The sequence below is a fragment of the Leucopleurus acutus genome, assembly GCF_964270905.1.
Source record: "Leucopleurus acutus genome assembly, chromosome: 5".
Classification (NCBI taxonomy): Eukaryota; Metazoa; Chordata; class Mammalia; order Artiodactyla; family Delphinidae; genus Leucopleurus; species Leucopleurus acutus.
In genome coordinates this window covers 82584916-82604159 of record NC_139147.1, presented here as the reverse complement: position 1 = coordinate 82604159, position 19244 = coordinate 82584916, and the positions used below count along the sequence as shown (strand labels likewise).

Here is a 19244-nt window from a genome sequence, read left to right as displayed (position 1 = left end):
GTCAGGTGGATTCTTAACCACTGCGCCACCAGGGAAGTCCCAATGCTGACTATTTAGAATTTTTCTCGGAAAATCTTAACCAGAATACAGGTATATTAATGCTGAATATTGAGATGCTCAGTTTGAAGTACTATTTAATGGACCTAGTATTTCACTTGTCACTACTGTGGCAGTGCTAGTAGTGAGTTTTGCTTATTACCATTATGGCCACAAGTGATAGAGATAGGGAAAAGGACAATTACAGGAACATGTAGCACAACCCAGAGTCCTCAAGTAGCAGTAATAGTAGTAGGGCTTAGGTATGCAAGAAGGAAACCAAAGCAGTGAGTGGGAGGCAGCTGACATGAGACAAGAGATGTGGAATTCATTCATTTACACAGTACCGTGGTGCCACTCTGTACCCCACAGTATAGTAGGCTCTGGGGGGCACAAATAAGAATACAGTCTTTTTCTTAATTTTTCCTGTGGAACAGAGAAGCACTTATATAACCACAGCACAGTGTTATAAGCTGTACACCAGACATATGTAAAAAAGTGCTGTAGGAATAAGAGGAGAGAGTGACAGACTGTGTGAGAGAAGCAGACAAGAGTTCCCACATATGCCTGAACTGGGTCTTGAATAATTGGTTATCAGTCTTCTAGGCAGAGAATTGGGAAGGGCATTCTAGATAAAGGGTTCTGGGTATGTAAGGACTTGATGAAGTCTTGAAGCAACATGCATATTCAGAGGATGATGTGGTAAAGACGATGTTGGAAGAAGCATCAGATTAAGCTTACAAAGGTATATTGGAGGGAAGGAGTTAAAAGTATAGAGACTGGGAATTAGACTTTTGGGGCTGATATTGAACAATCTTATATGTAATGCTAAGAAATTGTGCTATATCTTCTGTGTGCTGGAGAATTACTGAAGTTTTTTAAGCAAAGGAATTATACCATTAGATTCATTTTATAGAAAATTAATTCTGTAGTATGGAGAATGGACTGGCAAAGAGAGCAGATGGAGGAGAGAACAGTTAGACCAGTTGGAAGGCAAAAGGTCTCGGCAAAAAACAGTGAGGACAGGATGAAAGCAGTGGCAGTGGAGAGGACAGGTCGAAGATACGTTTGTGAAATAAAATGTATAGGGCTTGGAAATTAGTTGAATGTGATGGGTGGAGTTAAAACTGACTCCCAGATGTAGGGTTGGTTGTCCAGCATGATGAAGTCCATTAAATCAAGATAAGGACTCATCCACTAATTCAATAAATATTTATGTACCTGCTGTGGGCCAAAACCACGATAAAGTGCTAAGGATACAAAAACATATACAGTTGACCCTTGAACAATGCGGGGGTTAGGGGTGCCAACCCCAGTGCAGTCAAAAATCCTTGTATAACTTTTGACTTAACCAAAAGCTTAACTACTAATAGCCTACTGTTGGCTGGAAGCCTTACCATAACAGAAACAGTCAATTAACACATGCTTTGTATGTTATATGTATTACATACTGTATTCTTAGAATACGTGAATTAGAGAAAAGAAAATATTATTAAAATCATAAGGAAGAGAAAATACATTTACAGTACTGAACTAAACTTATCAATACTGTACATTTATGTCATCTTTTTATAAGATGAATCATCTGTCTGTCAGTACCCATATCAATATTGTCTTAAACAACGTACTGTTATACATATTACTAACACTAGACATCAAAAATGAAAAGATGTGAAAAAGAAATTTGTATTTATTTACAGGTATAACAATTCATACATTGATAATGAAAAAGCAAATGTTTGCTCTATGGTAGTCTAGTGTAATTGATATGATTGCTTCACAGTAGCCTAACGTATACACCAATGAGTGAATTGTTATAAAATTTTTATAGCATACAGTATTACAGTCATATTCATGATACAGTATTGGAAACATTGTTACTTTTTTAAAAAAACACATGTGATGGTGGGTTGACATGCAGTTTCTCCAATTACTAGAGAGGGGGAGAGAGAGAGGCATATTTTATATTTATTATCACTCATGCCTATGTAAGGATAGACTAGTATCTACGTATATTTTATGCATTCATGACATACCTAACTTTTTCTTAATTTTTTCACTATTGCTGGGCTATGTGGTTAGCCTGCAGGTTTTTTCAAATTGTTGCAAATCTTCCAAATTTTTTCCAATATATTTATTGAAAACAATTCACGTGTAAGTCAGCCCACTCAGTTCAAATCTGTGCTCTTCAAGGGTCAACTGTAAATGTATCCCTGTGCTCAAGAAGACAGATAAGCCAAAAGATAATTGTAGAATAGTTTGACTTGAATGATGATAGAGGACTGCCCAGGATCCTGAGGAAGTACATGGAGGGTCATCCAGTCCATTCTAGTGAGGGGGGTACATTTCTGCTAAAACTACTCTCAACCCACAGAGCATCTCCGCCTTTTAAAAGTCAGCAATTTTGATGAATCTTCTTGTCTATAGTGATGTTATTGTCATTTAAAATATAAAATTATCAGACTTCCCTGGTGGTCCAGTGGTTAAGACTTCTTGCTCCCAACGCAGGGGGCCCAGGTTCAATCCCTGGTCAGAGAACTAGATCCCGCATGCCGCAACTAAGAGCCCTCATGCTGCAACTAAAGATCCCGCATGTGACGATGAAGACCTGGCACAGCCAAATAAATAAATAAATATTAAAAAACAAAACAAACAAACAACAAACACACAAACAAAAAAACTAGATCTACATTTTTTTTAAAAAATGTAAGATTATCCATTGCAGGATTTTCTTTTTCCTACAGGCTTTAAAATATTTAGAGGTAGAGAGACTAGGTAAATGAATATAATGTCATTCATTAGACAAATATATAAAAGCTGAAATAATTTACACACCAAAAAAAGGTGACTCTTGACCATGGACTATTTGTGGAGTCTTACACATTCCTTTTAAAGAAATGAAATTTTTTTTTATTGCAGAGCTTTATTGATTGTATAAGAATCCCACACAAATTTTATAAATTACCTTCACTTTTGATGGCAAGAAATATGCCTCCGACCAATTATTTTCAGAATTCTTGAAATGAAAAATAAGCCAGAATATTAAGGTATAACCAGAAGGAAAGCCATGTAAAATAAAACAAAGTGATAGGCCAGGAAAAAGATAGAAAATCAAAGACTGATAAATATATTTAAAATGTTATATTCTAAATGACACTAATCCTTTTTGGTTTTGAGATCCCCTGCTTTTTATAGGTGAAGTAGAATGTGTCAAAAAATAAAGAAAAAAGGAAAACAAAACTATAATAATTTTTGCTTAGCTTTCTTAAGAACTTAGAAACATTATTAATATTCATATAGTATTCTAAGATTTATCTCACTTAATTCTCACCTCTGTCCTGTGCAGGAGGAAGAGAAGATATTGGTGTTCTCTTTTTCACATAAGTAAACCAAATGGCTTACGAGAGTCAGTGACTTACACAAAGTCACATAGCTAAAAAGTGGAAGAAACAGAAGCCAGACGTTTTGCATATTAGTTGCTAACCTGTTTGCCATCTCTTCTGTAGTTGATTATATTGAGGAGTTAGTGAGCTTTTTTGGTACTGGTTGTTGTTTGGGCCTCAGCCTCCCACCGCACCTAGATTAACTGTCTCACAGTTGGCTGTTGTCACAAGGAGGACCAGGTGAGGCAGTGTGTACCCGTCATTGTAGCCAGAGCAGTTCAGAGCACCTGCCATTCCAAGGGTCTTCATGCTGGGAACTGTTAAGGGATTAGTCTCAATAGAGGGCCTTTTTTTTTTTTTTTGGCAGGGGTGGGGTACCAATAACCAAGGTGTTTGAATTTCTTCTACTCTCAAAATTGAGTATGTGACAATGATTAGAATTACTGAGAGAAAATGACCTCCAAATGGTTCTTTAGAATTCCTTAGATCTGTACAGAGGGCATAATGGAAGTAGTCATATGTGTGTGTGCTTTTTAAAGGGATATTCTAGAGTTATTTACCATGGCATAGTTTGAAGAATTTGTTTTAATATTTAATTGTATTTTTTATTGTTTTTCTCTTCAGAACCAGGTTTTGCTTTTCAAATTTTTGAGGAGTCTTCTTGACCCAAGGTATGTTAATAAAATTTAGTTTTTCATAATACATAGATGAGAAATCAAAGGAAATAAATTGAGTTGAAGAAACTGGCTCATGATATCCAAATAGTATAGTCAGCTCTTGATTTTTAATATTAGCAGGAGTAATAGTTACAGAGATTATTCTAAATACATGATTGGAAAATTGATTACATCTTGAAGGAATACTTTTGTTTCCATTTGAACATGAGCATACATGATGAGTTGTTATCAATGTAAAGAAAATAATGAAGGTGTGCCATGAGGACATGTTTCAGGAAGAATTTGATGACCATCTAGCTTCCGCTGTCTCTGGTAGCATCACTCCTTCTGATTCCTTTTTCCATGCTGTAGATTGATAGCTTTACTTTTCAAAGTAAACACCTAGTTCCCAGCCCACCTCTAAATGTATTACCTTTTATTTTATTTTATTTTTATTATTATTATTTTTTTTTTTCGGTACACGGGCCTCTCACTGTTGTGGCCTCTCCCGTTGCGGAGCACAGGCTCTGGACGCACAGGCTCAGTGGCCATGGCTCACGGGCCCAGCCGCTCCGCGGCATGTGGGATCTTCCCGGACCGGGGCACGAACCCATGTCCCCTGCATCAGCAGGCGAACTCTCAACCACTGCACCACCAGGGAAGCCCTGTATTACCTTTTAAACTTTTATTTGAATTGTTTAGTTTTAAATAACTTTCCTGGAGGTGTGAGAAGGAAAGGTTAAATGTTTTTTTAAGTGCTGCTGTAGTACTCATCAAATAAAAACTAACCCAAGGAGATGATGAAATTAGTAATGGATTTGTTAGCAAAGTAGCTCCATATGTGAGATCTTAACGTCTTCCTGTGACAACGTGGAGTACACTGGGAGCTGAGTGTAGTATTTAACATCCTCTAAGACAGTCACTCTTAACCAGAATTGTGTGTCAGAATAACCTAAGAAATTTTAGAAAATATAGTTGCCTGGCCCCAACCCCACAGAATCATTGTGATATACTTCTAGAGTTAAGCATCACTGGCCTAAATGTAATATTCCAGGGTGACATAGCTTTCACATCACACATACAAATTTTTAAGTTGCATTAAAATGTACACTAGCCATTGGAAATGGTCATATACTTACTTTAGAGATAATATTATAAAAATAGAACGTTTTGGTTATTCTAGTATTCTGTGCTATTTTTAAATACCAAAATACCAGGAGTTTTGTGGATTGTAATAATTTTTTGAAATTTCAGTCATTTAAACCTTAAGCAGGCTACGGTTCATTTAAATTTAGTCATACAGATGTGCATATGCAGATGTTGAGAAGAGCAGTCTGACTCCATACCCTCCTGAACTTCAGTTCAATACCTTTTCAAAGTATCTGTGCTTTAATTCCCTGTTCTCAGAAATTACTGAAGCTAGACATCTATTTTTATTTTTATGAATCATTTGTACTTCCCTCAGATCCAGTTTGGGCCCTAGTCTACCCCTAGAATTAACTAGGAGATACCTTAGAATTAGGGTTAGGGGTAAGAGGGAAGGAAGAGAGCTGGGAGAAGGATGGGGGAGCTGGGGGTGGAGCTGAGAGAAGGGGGAGGGGGCCGAGGAGGACTGAGCTAGATGGAAGAGGAAGGAGGGCCCTGCCCTTTCTCTGCAGCCCCTGTACCTTTTTTCCCATAGCAAAATTCCTTCTGTTCCTCTTTTGCTTCCTCCAGTGTCAGATCCATTCTCTTAGGACCTGACTCCTCTTCCCCTAGGATAATTTATTTTAACCAAGTCCTTGTTCTCCATCCATCCTACCTGGAGAGACTCAGGCTGGAAGGACAGAGAAGCTCATCTTTGAACTCGACCTTTCTCACATGTAACAAAGTACAGAAGACAATGGTGACCAAATCTTAATTTTTTTAATTAAGAAAAAGTATTAGGTAATATAAATATCAATATAGTCATTTGCTTTGATATTGAATTTAGTTAAACTTCACAGTAATAAAAATGGCAAATCACAAGAGTATCAGAGGTCTTCCATGGAAAGTCTTGCTCTGTTATTACCTATACCTAGATTGTAAATATGTTATAGGTAAGATCCTTTAGAAGTACTATGAAAGTTGTTTTGTTCACTAGCGAACCACGAATAATTTTACATTTACTCGGTGTATTTTATCTCCCTAAACTAACTCCAACCCAGGATAATTAACTCTAAGTTAACTTGTCACCCATTATTCCTTTCTGTCATATCAGTTCAGCTGCAAGGCCCTCTCTCACCTACTTCAGAGAGAAGCAGTGCACCCACAGTCCTGACTCTTCCCTCTCTCCCAAAACCAATATGACCCGGAATGTCCTCGCTCTTGACAACAGCTAAATGGCCAGCTCTGCTTTAGCCTAGAGAAATGAAGAGTTGACAGAGATTCTCCCCTTGACCAAACTTTAGTCAGCCTCCTCTGAGCCCTCTGCTCCACTAGGTCTGACCTTGGGCTTCCATCTCTGTTTTTGTAGAGTCTGTTTTTAGCAAGAATCCTGCTAAGTCAGTTTAGCTAGAATCCTCACCCTCAATATATGATCAGCCTTGATATCTGTCCAAATTTCTCACACACACACACACACACATACACACACCCAGGTAATATGTGATCATCCTGGCCTGCCTTCAGCAAGAATTCTGTTAGGTCAGTTTTTCAAAGAATTATCCTACCCTCCTAGTAATTCTCCATCCATTGACTGCCCCACTCCCACCCCATGGCTATAATCTCTACTTTTTCTTGTTGTATTTGAGTTGAGCCCAGTCTCTCTCCTTTACTGCAATACACCATTGTAGTGTTCCCTATCATGAGAGTCCGAATAAATTCTTTACTGTTTTAACAAGCATCATGGATAAGTTTTTCTTTAACAGAACCTTGAATTAACAAGACAGATAACTTTAGCTCCACCTTTAAAAAGAGCACTCTTTCAAATTGATCCACCATATCCAGGATGCCAAAAATCTAGTAGTGTTCCGCTTTGAGAGTCCCAGTCCAGAATCCATCATATTGGATTGGCCAAAAAGTTCGTTCGGGTTTTTCCGTAAGATGTTATGGAAAAACCCTAACGTACTTTTTGGCCAACCCAATACTTTATCCTCTTATTTTATGTCTTATATAGGAGGGAGGCGTCCATTAAGATTATGCTGTAAATTTATTTTAAATTTGATGTTTGGCATTTCAATACAATCATTTTTATATAAACAGTATTTTAAATGATGGTGTCCCAGACTAACCCATAAAAGCCTGTTTGACCCACAATGTGAATAAATAATACCAGTGAGGGGAGGGGAAAAATTTTTTTTCTTCTACCCTTCTGTGTCCTAGACAGATTGAGAAGAGAAAAGCATACAAATTTATTGAGTGTTTTACGTGACCCGGGAGTCTTCATAAGGAAATGAAGGCCTGAAGACGTACTTAAACCTGAGCGTTTTGTGCTAGGTTTGATGAAGGGTAGAAAGTCATAGGCAAATGTGATGGGACTGAAGGATATGAGCTAAGGATGATAAACTGGGGGGACTTAGCAAGACGCGTTTGTTTGGATTCCTCTGAGTGTCCCTCCATTTTCAGAGATAAGGATGCTCCTCTCCTCCAGAAAGAGAGAGTACCTTTCCTAAGATGGTCTTATGATCTGCTTCACAGGAGAAGGGGAAGGGCAGAGAGTCCTTCCTGCACCTGACATTTCTCAAATTCCTTGAGCTTAAAATATTCAATATGCCAACATACCATATTTTGGGGAAGCATGTCCTGAACCCCATCACTAATAATACGTACATTGAATTCTGTATTGAGGGGGAGAGCAAGGTTAAGAAGGTTGAGTTCAGAGGAGGTAAGGAGGAGGTGCTTCTTGAGCCTGCCTTAGACAAAGTTTTGAATTATAGAAAGTTTGTCTTTGATGCCCTTTGAACTCTGCCTCCTTCCACTCTGTCCTCTTCCTTCAAGGGTTGCAGGGTGCACACACTTCTTTAAGCTCTACACTTTATAAGCACACTCGGATATATAGTATTGTGCCTAGGTAGATTTTTTAAATCTAGAATTACCTTCTTCTATGCCCCAATCAAAACAATCACAACTAATTGCTAATTGCTTGTCAATGTGACACTTTACAGTGGGAGTGTACAATTAACATATGAATACAATGAAGTATACACAATGATGAAAACACCCTTTTCCAATACCATTTGACCTCAAGGGTAAGAAGAAAGGTTGTGTGGACTAGATTACATTAAGTCTCTGAATGATTTCCCATCACACTTTAGCCTTTGTAAATGAGTACGCCTGTTAACTAATCTCAAGTAAAGGATTAGAGTCTTTCCAGGTACGGGGAAAACTGAAGTGGGAAACTAGGGGAGTATAGAAAAAGGTACAAAAGAATAGGGACAAAAGAATATCAAGAATAGGTAGACTGGCACTGCCTAGCAGTTTTCCCTGGCAGACAACTTCAGACTATTTTTGCCTTTGATTCTTCCCTTTCTGTTATTCTTAAGCAATAGGATTTTTTTTTAACTTCCAGTTTTTTCCTTTCATGAAGCTCCTATAGCAGCATTCTAGAGAGTAGAGAAAATGAAAGAAAGTTATTTTGAGATGGTGACTGCTTGTATATATGTGTCATAGCAGAAAATTGCTTTTTTTGCTCTTGCCCCAAAACCCTGAGTTAGTAGGATCCTCATTCCTGTGTGTGTGTGTGTGTGTAGTTTATGCACATTTGATTTAACATTTATATGTATTTATTGAGTTGTTTCTAAAGGAGTGACTTATTTTGTCAACACCATGTTTTAGGGAACTAATAATCTAGTTGAATTCTCATGTGTATTTCTCTATTTTCTTTATCCAATTTCTTTAAGTTACCTTTGCTCTGTAAATAATATCCTCTGTAGAATTAATTGACCTACAGAGATATTGGTGGCATTTGTATGTAGAAAGATTAGATAGTTTTGAAGGGAGGGAGGTTAATCCTCCAGAAACAAATTATTTGCCTGAATTGAGGCCAACAGCCTGGGAGAAAGGGTTTGCATCCTCTTCCAATTCCCTTCTTTGGGACAACTGCTACATAAAGCCCTACCCCACGCCCACTCCCTGTGTGCATTCCTGCTGGCCAAGATTTCTCACAGGACTTCTCCTGATATACTTACATCCAGATGCAGGTCCTTTGTGCAGTGGGGATGCTTGAAGGATAATACCGAAGGACACTGATGGTTTTTGTGGGGCTATGAGCTTCATAAGGAATAAAGAGAATGCAAGTGTATTTATAGTCACAATATTTTCCTCAGTACAATTTTCTTGGTAATGTCCATTTAGCCTTTGTTAACAATGTCCTGGAGGCCTCTGAAATATATGGTATGATTTTCTTGCAGGAAAAAAACACATAAAACATTGTACTGTATTTCTAAGTCTTTAATCAAAATAAAGTAAAAATTGAACATTGCTAAGGAAATGAGTATCTTTGCCAAGGAGCAAAACATAGATTATGGAAATGGTTATACATTGGATTTAAATTGAATCTGTCACTGTTTCTGTGGATAATTCTGAAAGGATATTTTAAGATGTTGACACAGTGTTGAAATAGCATATTTCAAAGTTAAAAAAAATAGAACATTATATATATTCATGAACTTTGACATATAAAAATGCATTCCTACCTCAGTGAGTGCCGTCTGCTTGGCCAGGCTCACCACCAGATATCGTTATCTTTGTTAGTATTTTTGCCAGCAGCTCAAATTCAACCTTCTAAATCCTAACACATCATCATCTACTAATCTTCTTTTAGGTAAATGGATGGATGGATAGATAGTTTACATGCATTTATATCATTATTCCTTAATTTAATAATTCTTTATAATGAGATTGCTATCTGCTAAGCAATGTGTGAGAGGTTGAAATGGTTCAAAATTATACTCAGAATTATACTCAAAGTTATACTCAGTCTAAACCTGTTCCTCCTACTTTATTTTCTCTCTTAGCAAATGGCTGTATCCACCCATTTATTTTATTTAAAAATTTACTGAGTAACTACAGCATACTAAGCACTGTGACAGGCATGGGAGATAAAATGGTGAATAAGGTGGGACCCTGCCTTCAGAGGCAATTGCAGTGTAAGTGTCTTACATAAAATCCTTGGTGTGATGATGAATTTTTAACTTTCCTTTACCAACTCCACTGCACCTTCTCAGCCACACGACACAGAACCAGTCAGTCATCACAATGTACCTCTTGTATATCTCGTACATGTGAGTCCTTCTCTTGTCCACCCCCTCCGCTCTGGTTCAGGCCCTCAGTATCTCTCTTCTGGTCTTTTTTGCTGGTCTCCTAACCAGCCTTCTTAATTCTTCTACTTCCATTTTCAAATAGGCAAATAATGATAGTGTTCCCTTTCCCCTTCTCAAAGTTCTTTTAGTTTCCATTACCCAGGGTAAAATCTGAACTCCTTATGGTGTAAAAGACCCTTCTTGATCTTATTCAGGCATATCGGTTCAGCCTTATTTTCTTCCATCCTGCCATTTCTCTTTTCCCCTTTATTCCTCAGTAGTGCTGAACTTTTTGTTCATGGGATACACTACACAGGGTTGTTTTGCCCACCCTTTGAATATGTGTTCCTCCCTTTTATTCCACTTTGTTTTCTTTCTTTTCATAGTTCTATCTATATGTATCAAGAGCTCTAAGGTTGTACGTGTGCTTTGATCCAGTGATTCCATTTTGGAAAATATATTTTAAGGAAATACCATAAGAAAAAGGTAGTTAATATTGAAATATCCGTATTAACATTTATATAGTGAAAAAACTGTTTAAAAAAGTAGATGGGGGAGATAGCTATATAAATGGTAAGGTATATGAACATAATTAAATACCAAATTGGCAAACATGGCAATGTGAATGTTTAAATAATGCTAAACTGGAAAAATACATAACATTAAACGGTATGCACACATACTGTTTGTGTGTATGATTGAATGATAATCAGATGATGTGGTTAGATGTAGGTAACTTAATGCTCACCATATTCTTTGCCCCCACTAATTGCTTAGTTAATAATAGAAATTTAGATTGATACGTTAATAATAAAAATGAGAGCAATTGTTAGGAGTTTGGAATGGTCTGCTCTTTGCTTTTAGAATTTCTGAAACAATGAAAACTGGCATGTGAGTGCTACAAACTAAAGTTTCAAAAACTTTGCTTCATTGATATTTAAAGAAATCTTTCCAAATACCCATATTTTTCTATTTACAATGAAAAGGACACATATTAAGGTACTTTGTGGCTTTTACAAAATCCTACCCTTTCTTCTGTTTATACTATTTTTTATTCATCACCCTTGTTTTTTGTTTCTTTTTGTTTGTTTCCTACTATTTTTATGCCTCCTCTGACTTTAACTGAGTGTTTTGTATATGATTCCATTTTTTGTCTCTCTTAGTGTATTAATTATACTTCTTTTAAAAAACTTTTTCTAGTGGTTGACTTTCCATTTTTCGATTGGGCTGTTTGTTCTTTTGTTGTTGAGTTGTACGAGCTGTTTGTATATTTTGGGAATTAAGCCCCTGTCAGTCCCATCCTTCACAAATATTTTCTCCCATTCTGTAGGTTTTCTTTTCCTTTTGTTTATGGTTTCCTTTGCTATGCAAAAGCTTGTAAGTTTGATTAGGTCCCATTTGTTTATTTTTGCTTTTATTTCTATTGCCTTGGGAGACTGACCTAAGAAAACATTGGTGCAATTTATGTCAGGGAATGTTTTGTCTATGATCTCTTCTAGGAGTTATGGTGTCTCGTCTTGTATTTAAGTCTTTAAGCTATTTTGAGCTTATTTTTGTGCGTGGCATGAGGGTATGTTTTGACTTCTTTGATTCACATGCAGCTGTTCAACTTTCCCAGCACCACTTGCTGAAGAGACTGTCTTTTTCACATTTTATTTTTTGGCCTCCTTTGTTGAATATTAATTGACCAGAGGTGTGTGGGTTTATTTCTGGGGGTCTCTATCTGTTCCATTGATCTGTATGTCTGTTTTTGTGCCAATACCACACTGTTTTGATTACTGAAGCTTTGTAGTATTATCTGACGTCTGGGAGGGTTATGCCTCCTCAGGATTGCCTTGGCAATTCTGAATCTTTTATGGTTCCATATAAATTTTAGATTTATTTGTTCTAGTTTTGTGAAAAATGTCATGGGTAATTTGATAGGGATCACATTAAATCTGTAGATTGCTTTGGGTAGTATTGCCATTTTAACAGTACTGATTCTTCCAATCCAAGAGCATGGAATATCTTTCCATTTCTTTGAATCATCTTTAATTTCCTTTATTAATGTTTTGTAGTTCTCAGCATGTAAGTCTTTCACCTCCTTGGTGGGGTTTATTCCTGAATATTTTATTTACTTATGATGCAATTTTAAAAGGTATTAATTTTTACATTCCCTTTATGCTGTTCCATTGTTAGTGTAAACACATGCAACCGATTTCTGTATGTTAATCTTGTATCCTGCTATGTTGCTGAATTCATTTATCAGTTCTAGTAGTTGTTGTGTGGAGTCTTTAGGGTTTTCTATATATAGTAGAAAACTATGTCATCTGCAAACAGTGACAGTTTTACCTCTTCCCTACCAATTTGAATACCTTTTATTTCTTTTTCTTGTGTGATTGCTGTGGCTAGGACTTCCAGTACTATGTTGAAGAGAAGTGGTGAGAGTGGGCATCCTTGCTCCAGATTTTAATGGGAAGGCTTTCAGCTTTTCACTGTTGAATATTATATTGGCTGTGGGTTTGTCATAAATAGCTTTTATTATGTTGAGATATGTTCCCTCTATACCCATTTTGTAAGGGTTTTTATCATGAATGGCGGTTGAATTTTGTCAAATGCTTTTTCTGTATCTATTAAGATGATCATGTGGTTTTTGTTGATGTGGTGTATCACATTGATGATTTGCATGTGTTGAACCATCCTTGGGACCCTGGGATGAATCCAACTTGGTCATGGTGTATGACCTTTTTTATGTGTTGTTGGATTCGGTTTGCTAATGTTTGTTGAGTTTTTGCATCTATATTCACCAAAGATTTAATTTTGGTGAATTATCCAGGTGAATTATTTTGGTGAAGCCTTTAATCTTCTTTTTTGGTAGTGTCTTTGTCTGGTTTTGGTATCAGGGTGATGGTGGCTTCATAGAATGTCTTTGGGAGTATTCCTTCCTCTTCAGTCTTTTGGAAGAGTTTGAGAAGGATCGGTATATGTTCTTCTTTGTACATTTGGTAGAATTTCCCAGTGAAGCCATCTGGTCCTGGACTTTTGTTTGTAGGGAGTTTTTGTAGCAATTTTTTGTATGTTACTAATGCTGTTCCAGTTCTTTATATAAGGAGCTTTAGTTGAGAAATTCTGAAGAGAAGATAGGACTCCCAGAAGAAACTGACTTCTTTTGAAGGTAGAGAGAAGATGATTCTTATATCTCCAATGAACTGCAGTTGATTTTTCTAAATAGTTCCAGTAGTGTCCACCATGGTAAAACGAATACTCCCACAGCTTTTGTGGAGGCATTATGAATAGTGGGCTTTGTGAGTGCCTGGCATACAAGGCAAATGAACCATAAATTTTGTATAACCTACTATTCATCCACTTATTTATTTTAACAACAACCAAATAATTAGCCCTTGCTACATGGAAGACACTGTTGTAGGCTTTAAGAATTCATTAGTGAGAAGGTACTGGTGCCTACCCTCACAGAATTTATAGTCTTTTAGAGAAGATAGATAATTGAAGAAGTAATTACAACATGATGTGATTGGTGCTATAAGGGAAGTTTAGTAGGGACAGTTGTTGAGACTAGAAGATGGCTTATTATGTATAGTTACTCATGGATCAAATTGTTTAAACTAAATTGAGTCATCTTTGTTTCTTTTAGAGCAACAGTACAACTTCAGGTATGATTTAGAGGAGCCTCCACTGAATATCATTTCCTTAATTATTCAATGTAAATTGAGAAATATTGTGATTTAGGATGTTTCTGATGTAGTGTATAATTCACCTTAATAACCTAAGTAACATTAAGACTTTTAATTCATGATTTTACTTGATCAAAAGGTAGTCTTGGTTTTAAGGTAACACACTTTTCACCTGTAGCTTTAATTATGGTATGATTAAATAATGCTACTGTCTTGCCTTTTCTGTTTTCAGGGAAGGTATTCATGTAAATCAAGAATTGCTGCAGATATCTCCTTGTATTACAGAGCAGTTCATTGAGCTGTTGTGTCAGTTCAGCCCAAACCAGGTTATAGAGACACTGCAAGTCCTTGAGTGCTACCGCCTAGAAGAAACTATTCAGGTAAGACCAGTAATGTAGAGAAGGCAAGAGTAAACTTTTCTTTATGGCTCACCATTTTACAGATGAACACAGGGAGATTCATATATTAAATCAGTTGGCTAAGTTTATACCTAGTAAGTGCTAGCACCAGAGATGGAACCCAGATAGTTTGACTCCATCGTGCATGCTCTGCATTGCTGTGTTATTGCCTCTCTGTTTGTTCTAGTAGAGTCAGAAACAGCACATGTCCATCATTGTTGTTCATCAAGTTTCACAGGCATTCTAGCCAACAGGATAAACATAGAAAAAGGAATACAGTAAAAATATTAAGAGAGAAAAACTAAGCTCTACTTGCAGGCACTGATGGTTAGATAGTCCTGTTGTGCCATGTGACTTACAAGGCTAGAAGGCAATTACACAGTCATTGCCTTGATTCTCTTTCCTTGTTTTCTCCTGTTTCCAAATTGAAATGAGTGTGTGTGTGTGTGTGTGTGTGTATGCACATATGTACATATGTATACATACACACATATTCTAATCTACCATGAGGCTAGTATGTTCCCTGTTTAAAATTTGTTTTTAAGCTACCTTTATATTGTTGCTATCAATACTCATGAAACAGTAACCCGTATTTTCTGCATCCATGTCCTAAACTGCCCACACAATTAAAATTTTTTAAATTATAAAATATTTCAAAATACATAGAAATGTGCAAAATGGGTGCATATGTTCCCACCAACCCAACTTTATAGATGTTAATGTTTTGCCATACTGGCTTCAGATCTTTGTTGTTTGTTTTGGAAATAAAGCATCCTTTATCTGTCATGTCTCACCTGAGGTTACCGCCAACCTGAAGATGGGAAGTTTATCCTTCCCATCCGTTTTAAAAATTTTTCCTGTATATGAATTTACCTATATAACACAAGGTACAGTTCTGTATGTTTTTAAAATTTGTATTAATGGTATCATACAGTAATATCCTATTGCAAATTGCTTTTTTATTAATTTTTTATCTTTGTTTTTAATACATATAGCTCTAGTTCATTCATTTTAATGATCATATAATAGTCTATTGAATGACTGTGCCGCAGTTTATATATTTTCCTATTCACAGACATTCAGAGTGTTTCCAATCTTTTGCCATTATAAACAGTGCTACTTTGGACATCTTTGTACATACCTTCTTTGTGCCCATCTGAGATTTCTCTAAGTAGTATGCCTGGAAGTGGAACTCTTTAGACAATACAGTAGCTTAATTCTGTTCATATTGCCAAGTTGATTTCTTATTTGTTTCCAGTCTCATCATCAGTATTTGAAATTTGCTGTTTTTCCACATCCTTGCTGATTTCTAGTATTTTTAGACTTCTTAATTTTTGCCAGTGTGATGATTATCATTGCTTACTCATAACATTGCATATCTTTCCATATCTTTAATGACACTTTGGGTTTTCTTTTCTCTGAATTATCCATTCATGTCGTTTGCCCAGTTTCCTATTGAGGTTTTGCCCTTCTGTTACTGATTTCTAGAAGTTCTTTCTAATTTCTGGATCTCTAGTCCTTTGCTGATTTTATATGTTGGAGATGCCTTCTTCCAGTCTATTATGGCATGTCTTTTAACTTGGTTTTTAGTGACTTCTATTTTAATTTATCAGTCTTTTCCTTTAACGTTAAAATTTTGTGTGTGTGACTTTTATTTCCTTTCCTAATTTAATGGCATTAAGGATATCCTCTTATATGAGTTTTATAGTTTGGCTTTTTTCATTTAGGCTTTTAATCCATCTGGAATTTATTTTTGTAAACAGATCAAGAGAGGGATTTATATTTTTTTTCCATGTGGATGGCTAATGGTCCATGTGGCATTTTCTTGTCCTTTCTTCACTTATTTATAATGCCATACTGCTGTACACCAAACTCCCAAATATACATAGATCTTTTTGTGAATTCTGTTCTATTCTTTTGGTCATTTGTCTTTCCCTATACCCATGGCACATATTTTAATTAACACAGCTTTAAAATAAGCTTTATTATTTGGAAGAAGAGTCTTCCCTCCTCATTCTTTTTCTTTAAAATTCTTTGGCTACTCTTGGCCTTTTACTATTTCGCATAAAATTAGGAATCACATTGTCACATTCCTATAAAAATAACATATTCTTCTGGGATTTTGATGAAAACTACATTGAATTTATAGATTAATTCAGGGAGGATTGACATCTTATGGTCTTCACATTCAGGAACATGGTTGTCTTTTTGAAATGCCTTTTACCCACTTTGGTGAGATTTTATAACTAAAGTTATAAAATATAATATTTTACATAAGGCTCTTGCACATCTTCCTCAATTTGTTCTTAGATACTTTTTGTTAACATTGTAAAAGGAAATTTAAAAAAAAAATTTTATTGGAATATAGTTGATTTCAATGTTGTGTTAGTTTCATATGTACAGCAAAGTAATTCAGTTATACATATACATGTATTCATTCTTTTTTAGATTCTTTTCTTATATAGGTTATTAATATCACAGAATATTGAGTAGAGTTCCCTGTGTCATACAGTAGGCCCTTGTTGGTTATCTGTTTTATGTACGGTAGTGTGTATGTGTTAATCCCAAGCTCCTGATTTATCCCCCCGCACGCCCCCACGTTTCCCCTTTGGTAACCATAAGTTTGTTTTCGAAGTCTGTGAGTCTGTTTCTGTTTTGTAAATAAGTTCATTTGTATCATTTTTTAATTAGACTCCACATATGAGTGACATCATATGATATTTGTCTTTCTCTGTCTGACTTACTTCACTTAGTATGATAATCTCTAGGTCGACCCATGTTTCTACAAATGGCAGTATTTCATTCTTTTTTATGGCTGAGTAATATTCCATTGTATATATGTATCACATCTTCTTTATCCATTCCTCTATTGATGGACATTTAGATTGCTTCCATGTCTTGGCTATTGTAAATAGCTCTGCAACGAACATTGGGGTGCATGTATCTTTTTAGATTATGGTTTTCTCAGGATATATGGCCAGAAGTGGGATTGCTGGATTATATGGTAGTTCTGTTTTTGGTTCTTTAAGGAACTTCCATACTGTTGTCCATAGCAGTTGTACCAATTTACATTCTCACCAACAGTGTAGGAGGGTTCCCTTTTCTCCACACCCTCTCCAGCATTTATTGTTTGTAGACTTTTTGATGATGGCCATTCTAAGCTATGTGAGGTGATACCTCATTGTAGTTTTGAGTTGCATTTCTCTGATAATTAGTGATGTTGAGCATCTTTTCATGAGCTTTTTTGGACATCTGTGTGTCTTCTTTGGAGAAATCTCTGTTTTGATCTTCTGCCCATTTTTTGATTGGGTTGTTTGTTTTTTTGGCATAGAGCCGCATGAGCTGTTTGTAGGTTTTGGAGATTAATCCTTTGTCAGTCACTTTGTTTGCAAATATTTTCTCTCAGTCTGTGGGTTGTCTTTTTGTTTTGTTTATGGTTTCCTTTGCTGTGCAGAAGCTTTTAAGTTTAATTAGGTCCTGTTTGTTTATTTTTGTTTTCATTTCCATCACTCTAGGAGACAGAGCCAAAAAAATATTGCTAAGATTTATGTCAAAGAGTGTTCTGCCTATGTTTTCCCCTAAGAGTTTTATAGTGTCTGGTCTTACATTTAGGTCTTTGATCCACTTTGAGTTTATTTTTGTGTATGGTGTTAGAGAATGTTCTAATTTCATTCTTTTACATGTAGCTGTCCAGTTTTCTCAGCATCACTTCCTGAAGAGACTGTCTTTTGTCCATTGTATAGTCTAGCCTCCTTTGTTGTAGATTAATTAACCATATCTGCATGGGTTTATTTCTGGGCTTTCTATCCTGTTCCATTGATCTACCATACTGTTTTGATTTCTGTTGTTTTGTACTGTAGTCTGAAGTCAGGGAGTCTGATTCCTCCAGCTTCGTCTTTCTTTCTCAGTATTGCTTTGGCTCTTTGGGGTCTTTTGTGTTTCCATATAAATTTTATAATTTTTTGTTCTAGTTCTGTGAAAAATGCCATTGGTAATTTGAAAGGGATTGCATTAAATATGTAGATTGCCTTGGGTAGTATAGTCATTTTGACAATATTGATTCTTTCAATCCAAGAACATGATATATCTTTCCAACTGTTTGTGTCATCTTCGATTTCTTTCATCAGCATCTTATAGTTTTCAGAGTATAGGTCTTCTGACTCCTTAGGTAGGTTTATTCCTAGTTATTTTATTCTTTTTGATGTGATGGTAAATGAGATTCTTTCCTTTATTTCTCTTTCTGATCTTTCATTGTTATGTATAAGAATGAAAAAGATTTCCGTGTATTAATTTTGTATCCTGCAACTTAACCAAATTCATTGATGCATTCTAATAGTTTTCTGGTAGCATCTTTAGGATTTTCTATGGATAGTATCATTTCATCTGCAAACAGTGATGGTCTTATTTCTTCTTTTTCGATTTGGATTCTTTTTATTTCTTTTTTCTTCTCTGATTGCTGTGGCTAGGACTTCCAAAACTTGTTGAATAGAAGTGTTGACAGTGGTTATCCTTGCCTTGTTCCTGATCTTAGAGGGAACGCTTTCAGCTTTTCACCATTGAGAATGATGTTAGCTATGTGGTTTTCATGTATGTCCTTTATTATGTTGAGGTAAGTTCCCTCTATGCCCACTTTCTAGAGAGTTTTTTTTTATCATAAACGGGCGTTGAATTTTGTCAAAAGTTTTTTCTGCACCTATTGAGATGACATATGGTTATTTATTTACTTTTGGCTATGTTGGGTCTTCGTTGCTGTGCCGTGGGCTTTCTCTAGTTGTGGTGAGTGGGGGCTACTCTTGGTTGTGGTGCGCGAGCTTCTCATTGTGGTGGCTTCTCTTATTGT

At 36.1% G+C, this 19244-nt stretch overlaps 1 protein-coding gene across 2 annotated transcripts in view; it reads left to right on the top strand.

The window, feature by feature from the left end:
* Nucleotides 1-19244, top strand: part of VPS8 (VPS8 subunit of CORVET complex) — a 305525-nt gene that overhangs the window by 171267 nt on the left and 115014 nt on the right. For both annotated transcript variants that reach the window (XM_082840463.1, XM_082840464.1), the window contains 2 exons: nucleotides 4044-4090; nucleotides 14239-14386. In XM_082840463.1, coding sequence (XP_082696589.1) covers nucleotides 4044-4090; nucleotides 14239-14386 — 195 coding nt within the window. The remainder of the gene's footprint in view (nucleotides 1-4043; nucleotides 4091-14238; nucleotides 14387-19244) is intronic.